Source organism: Wyeomyia smithii, chromosome 2 (genome assembly GCF_029784165.1).
Source record: "Wyeomyia smithii strain HCP4-BCI-WySm-NY-G18 chromosome 2, ASM2978416v1, whole genome shotgun sequence".
NCBI lineage: Eukaryota > Metazoa > Arthropoda > Insecta > Diptera > Culicidae > Wyeomyia > Wyeomyia smithii.
The window spans coordinates 280,149,961-280,170,379 of NC_073695.1; the positions used below are offsets into that span (position 1 = coordinate 280,149,961).

General features: G+C 36.8%; 1 protein-coding gene across 4 annotated transcripts in view; it reads left to right on the plus strand.

The window, feature by feature from the left end:
* The window catches only part of LOC129725001 (5-hydroxytryptamine receptor 1D), a 36,229-nt gene extending 20,072 nt beyond the window's left edge, over positions 1-16,157 (plus strand). For 2 of the 4 annotated variants that reach the window (XM_055680362.1, XM_055680363.1), the window contains exons 2-8: positions 2,994-3,352; positions 3,417-3,533; positions 10,397-10,469; positions 11,732-12,105; positions 14,354-14,482; positions 14,967-15,092; positions 15,175-16,157. In XM_055680362.1, the coding sequence (XP_055536337.1) occupies positions 3,011-3,352; positions 3,417-3,533; positions 10,397-10,469; positions 11,732-12,105; positions 14,354-14,482; positions 14,967-15,092; positions 15,175-15,708 (1,695 nt within the window). In that variant the 5' untranslated portion in view covers positions 2,994-3,010 and the 3' untranslated portion in view covers positions 15,709-16,157. The other 2 variants (XM_055680364.1, XR_008727995.1) reach the window with 2 other exon arrangements.
* The last annotated feature ends 4,262 nt before the right edge of the window (positions 16,158-20,419 follow it).

The window sequence follows — 20,419 nt, forward strand, 5'->3', positions numbered from 1 at the left end:
TTTCAAAACATTCCAGTGATTCACAGTAGTTGGTTCTCGGAATATTCCACATAGTATGGGACATTACGCACAGCATCAACAACAACTTGAATTAAAGCTTAATACCACCGAAACATGATACATTTGGTGCGCATTTTCCAGTGCACCCTGGCTGGATACGCTGTGCATGACGTGTAGTTGCTTCTCATTGTTAATCATAAATTATTTACAATGAAGTTTGTCTCGGTGGGGTTGGCTGGCAATAATTTCCAGCATTCTTTCCACTTGAAACAAGATTTATTGAGGTCAATATAAATTTTATGTACTTCTGCCCACTATCACTTTGGGTAATAACCTCATACGGGGGGTAGAAGATTTGCATTTTATTATTTTTTTAAAAATTATTTACAATTTTTTTATTTTATTTGATTACTTTGAACTAATAGGTGTCGTTTTCTTCCTCTTTTAGCTGTAGAAACACCTAAGACAAGATTACATGTTAGATTACACTGTAGAAACACCTAAGACAAGATTACACGTTTATACGGAAGTCATAGCTGAAACACATGTCCAGGTTTCAAACTTAATAAAAAATTGCGCTAATAATTGATGTGGTTTCGCACCATCGTACTTTTGCATGCGCATAAATGTAATTGTGTTTGGGCACGAAAGTTAATTTTGGAAAAACCGTGAATCATTAACTATCAATCGGTAGCAAATGGTGTAATGGTAATATTAAACTTATGGTTTGTTGTAGTTGTCGACCAGTTGTTTGCCAATAATGATTCGACTAATTTGCAGTACATTTTTGGCTCCGTTTCCTATATCGTATTAAGTTTGAAATTATTTAATCTAAAAAATTTCATTTTTTATCGCTTGGTAAAACCCTTTTGTGGTCTTGGAAAAACAGATAAACAGTTTGCGCTTAAGAAATACATGCGAGTTAACCAACCATTCTGGTGTGGACATGCATTTCCCTGCTGCTGTGTGCTGGGTGTTGACCGAAAAATAAACGATTTGTGTCCGCTTCAATTTCCTGGAGGGAACTTAGAGGACCGTCGTTGCACAAACATTGGCTCACTTACTGGCATGACAAGACCAACTTTGCCTTTGTCGGCTGCAAACGCCGTCTGTGGTTTTAATGTTAATGTTGATGCTGGCTAGTGCGGTAAAAGGAGAGAGACATTTGAAGGATCTCTGGGATTATGACACAGGAGTGGGGGACTAAGGAAAACAAGCTGATCGGCTGGTCCCGTATTGCGACAAGGGAAGACTCCTAGCGTTATAGTATTAAGAAAAGTAGAAAAGGATAGCGAGAAACAATCATGTTTACTATACGGTTCGAAGAATATCCCTACACACTTAGATTTTATTGCCGAGAATTCAACAGCTGATAAATTCAGCGAATTGTTCTACAAGTTTTCGGCAGAACTGCCAAGAATTTCGGCAAACAAAATGTCAATACATGCTGGTTTACGGTAGATCGATATACTTGCTTAATGTTCGTCGAAATATACTGCTGACATTCGTTAAAAATTTCGCCGAGCTCAATCAGCTGTTGGGAAGTTTGCCGAGATAAATTAAGTGTGTATATTCGCATCAGCAGAATTCTAGGAGTAACGGTAATAAACTTACAAACATAACACAATTCGAACATTTTGAATGAGTCAACTTACATTCATTTTTGTTCGATTTTATTTTAGAGAAATCTTCTGTGTTATTATCAATTAATGAAAGACATACGTTAAGGGGTTATATACCTTTTTGGTCGAGAAAAATGAGGGAAGTTTGTATCTATTTTTAAGTGCATAGCACCATTTTCATTGCATCAAAGGGGTATTTTTCTAAAAGTACAGTTTATCAACAAAAAAAAAATAGATTTGCTTTTGAGATATACCAATTATTACTGGAGTAATGGCCGTTTCCCCGAAACGCTATTTTTTGCAGAGGCTTGCGGTGATCCTGATAGAGACTCAGCGGGTCAACCGAAATCAAAAAACTCATATTATTTCATTTGTTTAGAAGTGTGCCGGGTCCTTGAACGATCGCTTTTATGAGTATTTTGTTTTCAGTGCAAACGGGAACGTTTTTCCCAAAAAAATGCACGTTTTGAGCGCTAAAAATTGCATTAAAAACCGGCGACCGGCGAATTTAATAACGAAAATTTAAAAGAAAAGATGAAGGAACTCGGTTCGGTAGTTTTTCCGCAATCAGGATCACGGCAAAGTCATTTTTCGGAAAACACTATTCCGAGATAAATGCGTGTGAAGTTTCAAGTTAAGCTTATGCGGCCGTGGCGAGGCGCGCTGCAAATCGCTCTAACTCTCTTCCTGTTGCTCAGATCTTTATGAAAATTTGTGAAAAAGTTCTCAAGATAATGTATTTGAAGATAATACAATAAAAAATTTTTCGGTTTTTTGAAAACTAAAAAGGTATATAACCCCTTAATTGTGATTGTGACTTATAGATTCATACGCTCGCTTGGTTTTTGTTTTCTGTTACGTTTCTCAATTTTATCAAAATGTGTTAGAGGGGTTATATACTATATACTGTTTTATTAAAAAACGATTTTTTTATTGCTCTCTCCTTAAATACTTTACAGTACTTTTCAAGAACATTTTCCCAAATTTTTATAAAGATTTGGACGCGCCTCGTCATAGGCTTAATTTGAAACTTTATTATTCGGGATGCTGTTGCGGAAAAAAGAAATACTTACGTTCATGTACTCAGTATAACCTAAAGTTGATGAAATGTTGTGGGTTTTATGATTTCATTTGATTTACTGAGCCTCCATCGTATAAACCGCCTCTTGAAAAAAATTGCGGAGAAACAGTCATAACCTCAATAATAACAGATAATTTATTGTAAATGAGAGCTTTTTTATTGTTGAAAACTGTACTATTAGAAACTACAATTTCAATGTAATTTAAACATTCTGCTTTTCCCGAGTATATATTCATGATTGCATATTGAACCATCTTTTACAAAATATTCTTTCCGCCATTTTTTTTCAGATAATGTGGCAATTGTAATGGATCTGAAAGCTGGCAAGAATCTCGTGGCACCAGCGATAAATAATATCAGTTGTTCGAGTAACCGATTTGGTAATTTTTTTGCCCAAATTGGTCCGTTGGATGTGTTGCAGGCGCTGTTTATCGTATTTCTAACATTTCTGGTGATTAGTGCAAATCTAATGGTGATAGTCGTTATTAACAGCCGGCGATATGCGGCCTACATCCATCCACAGCCACGATATCTGCTAACCTCGCTAGCATTAAACGATCTGGCCATCGGACTGCTGATCATTCCCTTCGGGGCGTTACCTGCCTTATTACACTGCTGGCCTTACGGTGAAATATTCTGCCAAATTCAGGTACATTGTGAACGTTTCGAATATCGACTTATGTTACTTTCATAGATTGTTTATCTTTTGACAGGCCTTACTAAGGGGAGCTTTATCTCAACAAAGTGCTGTTATTCTAGTATGTATGGCGGTCGATCGCTATTTATGTGTCCTGCATCCTCGGATTTACTATAAGCGGTCTAGTAAAAAGGTAATGATACCTTTGTTTTATACAACATTATGTTTATAATTCGCTATTACTATTACAAACTGTTTCGGGAAGTTTATCATGCTGGTTAAACGAAACCTTTAAATGAAAAAAAAAAAAGAAAAACGCAAGCAGTTGTTATTGCAGTGTTTTTATCAATAACATTGCTTTAAAAAGTGATGTTTATACATACACTCAAGCACGGATGAAAAATAAGCATGTCACATATTTTTAATAGTGTTACTATATACAGCAGTCACCAAGACAATATTACAATTAATCAACGTTTCTGGTCGCAGTGAGTAAACAGAAATAAAACACTACTAATAACTAACCTAATTATAAACGACGGTGATAATGTGCTTCAACCAAATTTGAAGTGATTTCTCGTACTTGTGTGTGACAATCTCTAACATTTGAGATAATTTCATTTGCTATTTATCTGAGATGGTTTCCATATCCTTGAGCAAGAAACACTGATGTTATTTCATTATTGCCCTTTCGGAGTTTTCAAGCTAGTAGGAGCAAAAAGAAACAAAAAACATAATATAGAATTATTTACTACTCCCAAATCCTATTTCATTTTCACCAGTGTAATCTCTTTATCGAAATTGATGATGAAACAATAATACGACGGCTCTATATTTTGCTTCCCCTCAATTGTGGCTGATAGGTCGCCCTGGAGTGTGGCCATCGTTTGCCGTCAGAGCACGTGTTAGTCAAACAACTCCGTTCGATGAAACATTATCGGGTGAAATTAGATCACTTATCATCATTTTTGGTTACACCACATAACAGCTTCGAGATTGGTTTCAGAGTGTAGTCTTTTCTCTGCTCTAATGTCTGCATTCGCTGTCACGCTACTTCTTGTACATGGCACGCCTTTATTGTACATTTACATCCACTTGAAGGTCCTCAGGCTTTTCTTTGGCTCATCGTAGTCTTTTGCAACGCACTAATACTGAGCTATTCTGCTTCGATTCCCGATTTTTACGGTCGATTAAGTCGTTACGTTGAGCGACTGGACTGTCTTTTTAACTTATGAACGATTGATACCAGTGAGATTTTACTGCTTTGGTTGCTGTCAGTCTTTTCTAGTTGCCACTTCTTTGAAAATACTTCAAACGTTTATTTGCTCTTATCAAACATTCTGGGATAAATATACGTTCAAATCTTTATTGCGATAATAAATAATCAATTTGTCACAGTTGCTTTTGTTCTGGAATTTCAGATGCATATTAACAGTCAAGATAGAAACATGCATTCCTACGTTTATGCTACTTCAAGCATTTCACCACATTTTCGACGTTTATCCATTTTTGCATGAGTTGTTGGGAAAAAATAACTTGAAGAATTGTCGTGTTTTTTATTTTAGTTTGTATACCAATCATTGGCGACTGTTCATATATTGTTTTTGATTTGATCCGCTCTCTCCAACTGGTTACCCGTAAAAGAAAGAACAACAGATTGTAAGCTTCTCTTTATCCAAATACTTTTATTATCAAACGCCAATGCCATTTTATCATATTCACATGTTATCTTCAAATCTAAAATTTGAAAATTGGCGTTCATGTTAAATCTAGCTTACACAGAAACTTAAACTTCTACGCACCTAAAAGCAGTATAATTCGATGGAAATTGTAACGCTGTCTAGTGTATTATGGATCCTAGAAGCATATGGAAGTAGAGGTCAACCAAGATAAGGAGTACGTGTATGGGATATGGTGCTGTAGGCGCACGGTTTACCCGGATGGCATCGACTATATGAGCGTTGCCCCTAAGATGCGATTTATGGTTTAATTAAGCTGAAGTAATAATGTGGTTCTGGGCTTTTACTGCATTGACTAATTCCATTCGGAAGCTGAAAATCTCTTGTTTGAGCTTTACTTTGGGAGTGGTTTTCGGGTAGATTGGAAGGCAAAAGTGTTCACGTGCTTTAAAAGAAGAATTCATATTTGACGCCTCAATATATAGAGAAATATATATAGAGTAATTTATATAGAGAAATATAAGAACGATGAAAAATTCTGCTTACTGGGAACAATTGAGCACCAGCAAAAACAAAATTCAATGTTACTTCATTACTAGTATAAATCAGATATTAGGCGACATACATAAATTACGTAAGGCAAAGGAAATCAATTTTGTTACTTCCAGCCCTCTATATATAACGAAGAGTAAAGCATGGTTGCTTACACTTCCATGAAAACTACGTAACGCTGTAACAGAGTCCCCCCCACTCCATCAAATTGCTAACATTCCGATTGCTATGTGCCTATCTTATTGTATTCACTTCTTTTTTCGGAAAGTGGTACATCTTATTCAAAAAAATAAAAAAACACAATTAAAGTTATCAGATCATAAAAATCGAAAATAACTCATATACACTAAGGTCGCTTTTTACGCGTTTTTTACGCGAATTCCGGAATTTACGCGGTATTTTTTTCTGCGCAGATTTCGGTTTCTCTTCACTTGGATTTCAGAATTAACACGGTTTTTTTTTACGCGGATTCCGGAATTTTCGCGGTTTTTTTACGCGGATTCCGGAATTCACGCGTATTTCGGAATTTACGCGTTTTTTTACACGGATTCCGGAGTTTACGTGTTTTTTTATGCGGATTCCGGAATTTACGCGGTTTTTTTACACGGTTTTTTTAAGCGGCACGTATCCCTCGCGTAAAAAGCGACTTTAGTGTACTAATGACTTTTACGTAGTGCAATGTGCTTCATAGGTCGCTAAATCTAAGGTACTAGATGAATTAAAAATAAATTACAATTGAAACTACATTACAGTAGAAAAAATAATTTCGGTTGAATTAATCTGTCGCAATGTCATCCAGATAAAAAAGACACCATAACTACACTGTTTCCGTCCATGATCCAGTTTTTCGAATATACTACCTACAATGCATTTTACATATTAAAAATTAAGAGTTATCCTTTAACTTGTAGCAACATTTAAATCAAGGTCATCAACAATACTCAGACTACATTGATAATATTTTTTTTTTGTGTCAAGGTTTCTGAGCCAAATAGATAAAAATAAAAGAAATTACCTTTTATTTGCGTGTCAAAATGGTAAAAGTACATTATGAAATCAAATATTCGGTCACAGTGAATAATTATGAATAAATGATTGAATTTTCGTTCTGTGCCATTAAACGTCTTATTGTTGAGAACGGTTAATTGACACATAACAATCCTTGGGATGACCGTTAGCAGTTTATGCGTTTACAAAAAACATGGCCTCATTATTGTGACATCCTTACCGGAAATCAGCGATCCATCTTTCAGAGCTATCGTTCGGTACACATGAATCCATCAACTGAAAGTGTGAAAGGCGAATAAGTTGGACCAGAGAGCAGCGAGTAATATGACATAGCTAAATGTCATTCGGTGACCTGTGAATTATGGTAGACAACCGTAATTCTGTTTCAGTACTCGAGATCTAGTGTAGTTCTTTGTCAAACAATAAAATAATCAATCATAGAAAACGTGCGCAGGATTGTTTTGATTGTTTTTGATGAATAATACACACCGATGACACAATTAGGAAGTTGCTTTAGTCGGCAAAAAGTTCGTGTGGCTAGTTTTATGGCTCGAATTCTAGACGAATGATGTTGGATAATGACTCAGGACAAATAAAATTGTTTATTTTAATGAACGCCTCTGCTATCGTGATTTTGTTAGCAAGGTTAAAGTTTTATAGTATATATTTCTAAGAAAAAAATGAGGATATTTAGATTATGTTGTTTTTGATAGAAATGCATAATATTTATTATTATATTTCGATGTTTGATATAAAAATGTTTAAAAAAATGTTTTCGGTTGTTTTATTGAAAAGTACTACTAATTTTAATGAGATTGCTTCAGTTATTTTTACAAATTTTACTATTTGAAAAATTATGCGAAGCAACAAAAAAAATATAGGGGGTATAATCGATTTAGAAAGTACCGCTAGGGGCTAGGTTAGGTTAAGAACCGCTGCAATAAAGTACCATCTGTCGTATTGTTTGTGTGAGTCGGGTAGGTATAAATCATACTTTTACTTGTTCCCGATTATACCTATCGACTCGGAAGAATTGAAAAAATGGTGTTATTTTCAATTGCTAAAATCTAGTTCTCCTTGACGTCAACTTTTTAAATTAACGTTGAAAACTCATGTCACAGTTTGTTGATGCCTACGATGTGGTTATCATTGGAGCTGGTTTGTCCGGGTTATGTGCAGCAAGATGTATACGCAACAAATGCCCCACCATCAGTTTTAAGGTCATAGAGCAATCCCCGGAAGCCGGTGGCCAGCTGGATGGTTTCAAGTCGCGGTGGATTACGTCAAGCCATTTTCACGCTGTTGAACTATGTCAAGAACTCGGTGTGGTGTTAACAGAGATGAGACAATTACATCCAACGTATTCTGATTGTGATTTGTCGAAACTGCGAGATGTTACGCCGTTCGCTGGACTTTTTTTTGGTCAGTTAGCCAGAATTGAAAGTAAGCAACTGATGGCAGAATTAGATACACTCGGTTCCAAACCATTCATCATCGAAAATCCCATGAATATGGATATGTTTTTAGACAGCAAGCTGATACTGAGTGCTTCAAAAAATTTCTTCCAATTTTTGATCAAAATAAGCTGTGGATTTAGCCCGGAAGAATTGAGTGTGACGGATTGGGTGAAATTTTGTCGGTCATTGTCATCAACTAGCAATGCTTATGCGATGCTTACAAAAAATGACATTCATTTGATACCCATTGAAGGGTGGACCGAATTAGCAGCAAAGCTCGTCGAAGCGGTAGGAACGGACAATATAATATTTTCGAATAAAATAACCCGAGTGGAATGTAGCAGTGAGAATTTTGTCCTAGTATGGAACGAGAAAGGACGCTATTATAAGGCTAAGACAGCCATTTGCTCTGTTTCATGTAATGATCTGATTCGTTTCGATTTTATACCATTTCGTCCAACATGCTTTAAAGCACCAAACTCTACGATGAACATTACTCAAGTTACCGATTTCAAGGCGCGATATAAATCAGGTCTTTGGAGAAATCAAAAATTTTCTGGTAAATTGTTTCTGCCGCGCTATCGAATTATATGTTTTGAAAGAGATAACCATACATTGGAAGGTTCATTTTTTCACCGGTCAGACTTAAATGAACATGAAATAAAATGTGCCATTTTAAACATACTAAGTTTGAGTTTTGGATGCCGTAATCTCCTGTTTCCGAATAATTTTGAGATGCATCATCAGGAACTACCGTTTTACTTCGATGTGCCACCGACTTTCAACCGGAGAGTAATTTTTTCTTCCTCAAACGCCAGTTGTTGGTATCGAGGACATATCAATGGATCAATACAGGCAGGTAAGATTCGAAATCCAGACAGTTAATGTATGCAAAATACTCACATGAATAATTGCAACAGGAATTAGGGCTGCTGTATTAGCGCTACTGGAAGTGCGGCCACAGACCGTTTCGTACAAAGACTTTACAGATATGCAATGCGTGTTATTCAAATATTCGAATCAGGCTTCCACAACTAATCGCCTTTGGACAAACATAAATTTTTCTAGTATTTCTCGATTTGCAACAGCTCTCGCTATGCTAGCCGTCTCACTTGGCGTGATAATTCATTTGGGTAGAAACCTCACAGGATTGGATTAATTTAAAAACGAGTTAATTAGATTTAAAACATAATCTGCATTGTTTTAAAACTTCTTTCTATCTCGAGGCTGTTCTGCGGTTGAATCAATAAATTGTTGAGAACTGTCGTGTGTTTTATTTTTTTACTAAACCTGTTTTAAGAATGAAGATTTTTTTTTAATAGTAAACAACCAAGTTATTAACTATTTTCAGTTACGAACGCCAATAAAACGTATTGTTTTTTGAATGTGTGTGCTAATGTATTCTATATCAAAATAAATTAAAACAATGCAAAAGCAAGCATCACGAATTTATACTAGTGTCCCTTGCTCTCTGCAAAACACATGAAAAATTACTCCTCCGGTTTGTCTATAATCATAATTTAAATTATCATTAACGCCATTAGCATCAGTAATAGCCATCGACTGATGTGGCGTTTGTATACCAGCAAAAGCTACCGCTTCGACATCATTCTCATCGATCCAACGGTTGGTAAGTCGACGTTCGTAATTATTCCAATTAATTTCCTAGGTGTTGCCTTGTATCCTACTTTTCCATTAAATCAACGCTTTCGTTGTGGTCTGCTGTGTCAGAGGTAAGAGCGTCACGTAAACACAGTGATTGGTGGCTTAAGTGAAAGTGAAATATTATGATCATTATCAAGTGCGTCATCACTTATTTTATTTCTATACCGGCGACGATTATGCTTCAGTGATAAAAAAGCGATCATCAAGTCAATTTTTGAAAAGAAATAATACATCGTTTTCGATATCGATAGCTGCAACAGTGAAGAAAACTGCATACCACGTAAAACTGATGGTTTTCCAGACATAAAAAATGCATGCATGGACCTTTCTCACAATTTAGAAATGTCAATATTTGCACTTCTATATCGATTTATAAAGTAGGGATGAATTTCCGTGCCCAATTAGTGATGTCGTATAATCAAGCTGAGTTCATGACATATTATTATTATTTGTAAAGTGAGATCCAATCAAATACCGTGATGTTCTATTAGCTTATAGATAGTCGCGATTGTAAATTAAAAAAGAACGTAATGCGGTACGGCTCTGATTGTTTCATCGATAAGGTGTATTTGAACTAATGTATTAACGGATTTTAATTGCAATATCTCTACATTGTTTTGAAATTTTACCAGCTGTGATAAGATGAGAGACACAACAAAAGCACAATTATTGCTTCTTTTTGTATTTAATTTCAGGGTTGTGTTGCGATCCTGAGCATCACTTGGATACTTTGCCTAACTTGCTTTGGTCTGCTCGTGTTACCGAAAGGTAAGAAATGGTTATTTTATACGTCTACCTTTTTTCTAGTTACTAGTTTACTAGGTTTCAAATATGTAGTTGAAGGATTATAATATTGCAATTATAATATTGCTAATCGATTGTCGTATTACTGTATAGCTTTTTAACCATTCCTGTATATGGTACCTAGGGTGCCAATCAAAATGGTCATTTTGAGAAATCCTATACAAAATGTTCACCTGCCCGAAAAAACGGCCCGTGTAAAATTTCTGGTCAATCGGACTATAAATGGGGTGGCGCAAAGCGATTGAAATTTGGCCTTTAAAAATCCAAAAATTAACCCAACAGAGTGAGGTGCATGGAATTTCGATTTTCAAAATTTGTTTTCTGGTCCCAGAAGTCTTGAAAATGCATGAAACGCCGAGATCTGGTATCATCTGAAGAAAAAAATCACGATTTTGGTGATTTTTCGAATTTTTCAAAGTCAAAGCTCAATCGCTAAGCGCCATCCCGTTTTTAGTCCGATCGAGCTAAGATTTTGCATCGAATGTTTTTTCGGGTAGGTGAACATTTTGTGTAGGGTTTTTTTTATAATTTTTCTGGTTACTTTTTTTCCATATAAGTGATTGGCACCTGTACCCCTAGTGAAGATAACTTTTTCAGAGACTCGAAAAAATTTTCTCGTATGACAACGTAGGAGTGACATTCCTGGCGAGGAAATAGCACTGCGTTAAACATTTCTGCATAGTCTAGAAGCACCAAAATTCACAGGAAAGGGTTAAAAGCAGTCATCTTTTCAGGGCAACTATTTTGAGCTTGTTATATAGAGTGTACATGTTTGATGTCGATCGATGAACAGCTTTACTTTCTTTACGAAAGTTCAAATGTACCAAAAAATGATGTATGAAAACACGATGAGAATCGTATGCCAGTGATAAAGTTTAGGCTGCAGCGGGAACAAAATTGCACAGTATGGCAGAGTGAAGTTTTATACCATTTACTAAGCGGCTCCACCAGATTTAAAATAAAGGCGGCGCAAGGTGCTTAGTTTGCAAATGGTAATGTGAATGCTAAAAAACGGCTCGATTTGTGCAAAAAACTGTTGTGAATATGTCCTATTCTCTTTGCCTAACTTTTTGTGATCAAGCTTGAATTGAAAAATTATATTCTAATAATTGATTGATTGGCAAGCAGGGGTATAATCGTAACAAGCAGGGGTATCATCGACGTCCCGAAAATCCTGCAATGACTATATCACATTTATATTGTTTTTGTGTACTTCTTCCCAACAGGTTACTACTTCAACAAATCAGGATTACTAGCATGTGAGCCTTTCTATAGTAAATCTTCCTACCGGATACTGTCCAGTTGCGCGCTGTACTTTCCAACGACGATGGTGTTGATGTATTGCTACGGATCCAGTTTTCACGCCAATCGATATAGATTGCCGACGCCAACTGGTACTGGTGTTTCGGGGACAGCCGGTACATCCACCGCAACTATGCCGGATCAGTCGGCAACCGTGGTAGCTACTTCAATAATGGGCGGGGGTGGTGCAACGACTACTACTACCACTGAAATCGGAACGGTCAACAATTCACCGTACGCTGGTACACCAACCGGCATCTCTGTTGCAACGCCCTCTTCCGTATCGTTCTCGGAAAAGGTATGTGTTTTTGGAAATCCACCAGGCTAATATAATTTAATCACACACATTGTTAACCTCCCTGGAATCAAATCCGCATACCTACTTTTCCCCCAAAGCTGTTTCAATGACTCTGTTTGCAATTGGGTTGAATTAGCAAAGTGCCACAGCTTTTGAAATTGATACAATTTATTCGCTGTCCCGTGCACACTGCTGGCAATACTATTTTGTCTCAGTTGTTTCATGCCTTTTGGGTTTCAACGAACCAGACACAGTAGTAAATGTTTTAGTATAGTTTGCAGGTGTACGGTTATGACGGTGGCGGCTGAGAAAAATAAGTTCTAATAGTTGACTTACTGGCTGCGGTACTACAGCGGGTTTTTCATGAACGCCATGCAACATTTGGTCCATATATTACTATAGGAGAACTCGTACGTAGTGGAGGGGGATAGTTGGCAGCAGGCAATAATTGCTATGTAATTTTGATTGTTGTTTCAATTATTGCTTTCCGTAGGGGGTAAATCTGTGCGAATACAGCACTTGTTTTGGAACACTGATGCCTTCAGTGATCGTTAAGTTCTGAGAAGTTCCTCGTTAACCTTGTTTCCTACGCAACGGTAAAAGTAAGTTGCAAACTACGCAACGAAAATTTATCTTATCGATTTATTTGTGTACGTGCCGTCTAATTACTTTTTTTTAACTTATTGTATACTACGTAGCCTAAATATAACGCGATTTTTACGTAATATTTTTATTCTTGCATTTTTTCAATTTACCAATGAAACTATCGACTTGCAAGATTGCAAAAAGGACAAACAAATAGTAAAAAATCAAAAATTTAAATTAAGTTCTACATAAAAAAGTGTAAGAAAGCTTGAATTACTTTGGTATATGAATATGGTCAGTTTTATGAACTTTAGAATCAATTTGAAGACTTTCTAAATGGTATGATAAATTTCTGCTTCGATATAATGTTACGAACGTTATATGGATATAACGTTCCTATGACTGTATCTTGGCTTTACTTGCGGGCTTATGTAATTGTTACCATTCTACTGAACACTTCGCTGGCTTCTGAAAAAAAAATCCTGATTTGTTTGCTAAGTACCTAGCATATAAAAATGAGTTACCAACAATACTTAAATGCTGAATGCGGCATTCTCTATCAAAAACCACTACAAAAGACCAGCAAAATATCACGAAAATTCTTCTTCATACTAAACACATACAGTGAATTCGCTCATGTAAGAAATCATCGCGCTCATACCGTGTCCTCAAATTCCGTCTGGCTTCGACGGGAGGTCGGTCGCTATCTCACTCGTACCGAAATGACCATTTTTTGTGACCTCGAGGATGAAATATTTGAATACACGCTTGCCTCCTGTGACTACTTTTTACTTGACACTGTTGGTGGTAGCGGAACGTAGCGTCGTCGTCGTCGCCGTCGTCATTGTCGTTTTTGTATTTTTATGGCTATCCATTTCCACACCCACATCGTTGTTAACACCGGAATTCGGTTTTTAGTCTCGTTACATTATTTTACGGCGCATACACCCTTTGTTAGTAGAGACGATTGAAGAAAACTTTGGGTGCATAGCTTTCCCTTCGCCCTAGCCACTGTAATCTCTAAGAATCTGCGAATATTCGCAATAATCGATTTTTGATGGCTTGGTTACATTTCCAGATGACTTATTCACAACAGCTCTGGAGATACTGTGCCCAGTTGCGGATAGCAGAAATAAGTTTAAGGTCGATCGTTTTCTACAAAGCTTATCAAAGATAGTATTTATACTTAGGGGTTTAGTTTGTCTTTCGAACTCTCTGGGTTAACAACATCGCGAATTGAAAGCTGACTTGAAATAGCTATATTTATGTTAGGAAAGTATACATATACACTTACTATTAGTTAAATTGACCAAATCTCTGAGCGAACAAATCAGTTTATTTCACCTGCAATAATCTTTCTCGCCGATCCAATAACAACTTAAACTACGACTGAGAAAAACCAATTTACCAATTCTCTAGATAGTTGCATGACACTTGAGCCCCTATTACACAGTCAACTCACCTAGTGAGAGATAAATAGCACAGTCATCTAGTGGCTCTAGTCATCAGGTGACTACTGGGAAATCGCTCTGATTAAGGTGCTTTGGCAGGTTGTTTTCACCCTGTAGCTTTTTAATTATAAAAATAAAAATATTACCTTGTAGTGTGTTAACTATTTTCAAAACGAGAACAAAATTGCAAGATTTCGTCTTTCTTCTCCTAGTTATTGGAACACGAACAGAGATTGAATGGATCAACTTCACGCACAATGGCGGCTATATCATTAGGTTTCATAGTAATTGTCACTCCCTGGACGATACAGGAGATTGTGGCAACTTGTACGGGATCAAAGGTAAGTCAGCTGGAATTGCTATTACCATGCACATGTGATGCTCTCGAGATTAATTTAACTTGCGAAATGTGGCTTACAATATTCGTAATAATTTACTCTTGGGTGCACTTTCACTGTGACTACATTTCTGCTTCACTGTTTGGTAGAATACAATTGTAGAGTGCTTTTGTGGTATTCTTGACGCGCTACGATAATACATTAAATAAAAGTTCGTTGAACTGTGAAAGCGTTATGAGTTGCTGGCTGAGAAATAAAATTATATCGGTGCAATTCCCGCTTTGTCTTCGCTTGTTTTCATTCGATTGCACGGAGAAGAAATTCAAACGAGGTTCATTCAAGTTCACACTCTCATGCGTCTTGGAAATAGAGGCTATAGTTTATTTGAAATATTTCTGATTTTTTCATTTGGGTTAGTGATTATCAAAAAGTTTGCATTTCTTTTCTTTTATAATGATGACAATTTCTTTTTTCGCTATTATTTCAGATACCACCTTCGATCGATTTCTGCGTAACATGGATAGCATTAAGCAGTAGTTTTTGGAACCCGTTCCTTTACTGGTTGTTAAATGCCAGATTCCGTCAAATCTGTAGAGATATGTTAGCATCTAAGGTACAAAAAATTTTGATGATTTATTATTTATTTGACCGAGCTCTAACACTTTCACTCATTTATTTCAATAAATTTTCAACAGTGTTTCAGTAGCCGAACATCGCTGGATGAAAAGTGTAGTATAAGCTTAGAATATGGCCCTCATATGACACCACTGCCGCTTCCCCCAGGTCCTCCACCTCCCACGATCTGTCGTTCGGCAAATCACACGCCCCGTCCGGACATCGAATGTTCCGAGAAGTATTGGGGTGATATCCTGGAACGAACTTTTAGCAGCGGTAGCATCAATACTATTCATCGTGGTACCGCATCGAATTCAGCAGTGTACAACATGCATCGACATCCGCATCGAGTCCATCAATACCATTATCAACATCAGCTTCATAATGGAAACAGCAATCATCATAGCACTAACAGTATTTATAAATTTCCTCGTGACCATGATAGCGATCACTATGTTGACAGTGGCAGAGATGGTGAGTTCACTGTGATCTTCCCAACTACTAATTCAGACCCGCAGATGACCGGCGAGCACGAGCTACACGACATTAATTGTGCCAAAAATAGGGCTTTTTTCGTCGGTTTTAACCATCATCAGACACTACCTGATATCTAGTATTGTAGAAAACGGAAATTAATACTCAACTGTTGGTGATTTTTTAGAGCACAAGTAGCAAAATTAACAAATAGTTTGAACACGAGATAAATTCGAGGCGACTTTGAAACTAGTGACTGTGTAGGCATATTCTAATGTGTATGTGTGTGTGTAAAATACCTGATATTCTAAGCGTTTTTGTTTTCTTTTTTTGTTGATCTAGAAGCTAAATCATATTTGAAGGCAGGTCCTTTTAATATTGATTTATCAAAACATTATATTTGAGTGATGACATAATAAAAAATGTTACAATGTCTGTTCTAGTTCTGTTCTGTTCACTGCTAATAGATTCATATTTTACTGTGAATTGTGATAATTATTCGAATTGTCGATAGCCAGAAATAAAAATTGTGTTTCAAACGTGTAGTTAACAGATGTAAAGTGAATAAAATAATTTCAATTTTTAGAAATTTATTTTTACATTTCCTTTTAAGAATGCCTGAAAAAGCAAAGTCATGATGCTACACATTTCGATTCGAAAGTTTGACCTTCTGTTTATTTATACACAGACTTCGCAGCCGACTGTTTAGTGTACAGGACAATTGCGGGGGCTAGGCGCTACGATCCCCTACTGACACTAACAGTCTCTCCGGAGTCGAGACTCGAACTTACGACGACTGGCTTGTTAGGCCACCATCGTACCTTGAAACCATCTGGGAGATGAATGCTTGTTTGTTGATAAAATCAGAGTACAGTAATCCGCGTTAGTAACTTGCAGTAAACTATCCTACTGACCTTGGTAATTTCTTCAACCGAAATGTGAACATACGAAAAACATTCTAGAAATTTTTGCAGTGTTTTTACAGATACACAACCTAGGCACCAAAAGATTAAATAACAATTTTAAAAATTATGAAGATGTTTTTCGAGATACAACGCACAGTGGTATACCGCGGCTTCCTCATATTTTTCGGGATTACGTCTGCTATATGATTATTTCTTTCAAATTGATTGGTCCATCACATCGAGTTGCTAGGTTCTGGATTTATTATTAACTCACAAAAACTACGCAATAGTGAATTAAAATTATTATTGTCTGTATAGCAATTTTTAATTATAATCACACACCTTAAATGAGTTTTCCGAATTATAGCCTATCATACCTGATGCAAACATGTTTAACCACGACTGCTGACGTGATTTTTCTTTTATGAGCATGTATGGTAGCTATGGCGTAGAAAACAAGAGCGATTACGCTCGACAACAAACGGTTACCGGTGTATTCATCGTACATTAAATATTTGAATTCAGGGAAATCGGCGCAGCAAGCATACATTGACATATAATCTGATATTGTTGCTGGTATAAGGTAAACATGAAGAAACGTGTATAAAACGAACGGTAGACATTCACGCATTGGCTCTAGCTGATCGAGATTTATTTTACGGGAATGAACAATGGGAATTTTCAATAAAATCTGTAAAGCTTTTTATTTTATCTTATTTATCAAAAAACTTGCAGTGCTCAATGAACTCCATGAAGTTAAAACCTCTTCTTTTGAATATGAGTATTGATTACGTTTGTTGACAAAAGCGAAAAAAAGTCCTAGAAAGATTATAACTTTCCAACCATTCAAAACCATCCAACCATCAAAAAGTCACAATTGCTCACCGGGTTAGTCGTTCACGCACGGGAAAACTCATTCAAAGATCGAACTCTAGGGCAAAATCTGTGTTCACAAGTGTTATTACGCACAGCAATACGCGAAAATACGTTTTCAGTTGCAATATTCACTAGGTAGTTGTAGGCTGACCAGATTTCCTCGAAAGGAAAACGGGGTAAATAAGTACAAAAAGTGGGAAGACAAATTTTTGAAAATTGTTATCAATTAAAGCATTGATTGGCTTGATAAACCTGCCTCATTCTTTGCAGAAAAATACTTGGCTGATGATAAAATGAATTAAGGTAGTGAAATTGGTCACAGGGAAGATCAAAATTTTGTCCAACAATTATTATGGCTCTCAAAGTAACTTATCCCATTCCCGGCGGAGAGAAATCAGATTTTCACTCGAAAAATGACCATCAAACTCGTAATACTCAGCAACTTCATGTACAATTGACACAAACTGCATTGCATTACACAGAACGATCTGTTCTCTAACCGTATTAAATAGTTTCGTCGTTCAGAACTGCAAGTATAATTGTTAAGCTTCAATCAAAGTTTAGATGTCAGGTGATGCCATACGGCATCACTCGCCGGAAATGGGTTAATTCAATACGTAATCGTGATTCTTCATCAGTCTACATATCGTTTACGATAGAGAATACCCTTCCAAGTGACGTGGTACTATCAAAAAGGTACTCAGTAATATTATTCCTGGCAGCTTTGAAACTTATTTTTCATTTCGTAAAATATTGGAACCCAACGGTTTGCATTTGTAACGGATTCCGTGTTCATTGACGCATAATTCGAGAGTTTATCAGAGTGTCTAGAAAACGGTACTGTCCCCTTTAAAACGGTACGTCTTGTCAGCCTACTAATGATCAATGTTTGTATTCATAACATTTATCTATGTGTTGATCTATTTCGTTGCATTAATGTTCACAGATTAGGTTTATTATAAAATATTTGATTTTTTTGTATTTCGCTTTCTTTATCTACTAAATCTCGAAATAAATTATTTAAGATATTTTTCACTGTTTTTACACTACTCTTACATCTTGATATTTAAATACCTGTGACCAAAAGTGCACTACACCGTCTCTCATCTGTTGCGGTTATACTACGTACAACCTCTGCTGATCTAACTTATTACTAAAGCTAAATTTCTATTGTTGCAGGGCAACCCTACAGTAGTTTCTTTATCTTTGCATGCATGCTTCTTTGAGCGAATGAGAAGATGGTCATTGTTTTGTGTGCAAGTGGTGCTGCATTGATGGTTACTCTGTAGTAGCATCTCTATTTCTCGCCACAAAATTGCTCCGAAAACTATGAGCAGCTTAATGGCCCGTAAAACCATTCTATCCGGTCTATTTCGGCTACTTCCTTTCTGTGATCAGGAAAGCTACTCATTCTCTTTCGCACTAGTCAATGTCTGAAGAAAATAAACGCGTGCTTGGAGGAAAATGTTAGTGAAGGGATTACGCAATATACCTAAATACACAGAGGTCGTTTTTACATGGATTTCGAAATTTACGTGTTTTTTACGCGGATTTCGGAATCTACGCGGATTTTTTTTTACGCGGAACGTATCTATGAATGTAGACCCGGATTAAAGGGGGTCAAATGCCCCGGGCCTCTCTAGTCCTTGGTCAGACACTACTGAACGGGGGAAGACGAAGTGAAGACCTTTTTCTTTTGGTCGTTACCTTCCAGTAGAGCGTGAACTCTAAATTTGGTAACAAAAAGAGGGCCCCATTAAAATATCTGAACCGGACCTCCCAGCATCCAAATTCGGCAAATTCCGGCAAATTTTTTCACGAATGCATTTTTCCCCTAACCTATCTGACACTGGGACACAGAAATAAAACTGGGAATTGAAACTAGTGGTAATTCAAGTTCACATCTGATCTGATAGATATATTATGCCATTGCGTTGTGTTGAAAATCATACCTGTGTGTTGAGACGAATAGTAAATATGCTAACGTATTTTTCAACTAAACTGATACAATAATAAATATTAAGTGTTAGTTGATTTGTTTATTCAACTTGCCTCTAGATATTTTGGGATCTTTCAAATTTCAGCACTACCATTAGAAAGTTAAAATCATTGGTTTCAAAGAGTTCGCAAAGCATCACGGTTAACTCTTTTTGTCATCATTGCTAGGAATTCATCAAGAAACTTGTATACAGTATATATGTTTCGAACTGCTCCTCTAGATTCGCAAGTCATTTCAGTTAGCTCGTAGAAATATTACAAGCCCAAATCCGGTTCAAAAATAGGGCAACTGATGACATCGGCCCTCGTTGTCACGAGAGGGAGGAAACTATGGAAATGACTTTTCCCCTCATCGACTCCGTCTTGCCTCGAGCGGACGACCGACTCTGAACCACATCGCGCGGATGCTATTACTGTTTTCACGTCCGGCTAAGGGAGACAAGTAAAAAAATATGTTTTGCTCGCCAGTTGATGGCTGTGAAGCTGCAAGGCAATCCGAAATGACACAGCCAGCACTTCACTGGTCTCGGCTTTGCCGTACCGAGATCGACGATAACCGGCAACTGCTTGGATAAGCCATTTTATCAACGGGTACAGATTTGCTAAGAAGGATAGCTCTGCTTCAGTGTCTACCCTTAAACAGGATGTAATTAGTTTACTTTAACGTAATCATGGACTGGTGAAATGTACTTTCTTCGCTTCCAAGATAACCATTGGCAAACGGATGGTAATCGTCACCTGTGTGAATGTTTGAGTGTTTTTCCTTCTCCGCTAATAGCCTGAGTTTGTATTAGCCAGCAGTGGTCGTCAACGATTTTAATATCGTTGATAGTGATAGTTGGGACAATTCTGAACGGGGTTGAAGGAGCAGAGCATAATCTGTCTCTAATGAGATTGCTTGACAGGAGGCAGATGACGATAAACTGCACCTGAAGTGCTTGGAAGAAAATTGAATAAACTGCCTCAAACGTAATCTGTGAGAATTCGGTGAATAATTCGAAAAATTCACATTAATTGTATTTCAATTAGCTGAAGATACATAGTTACGACGCTGGAATAAGAAACCATTAAA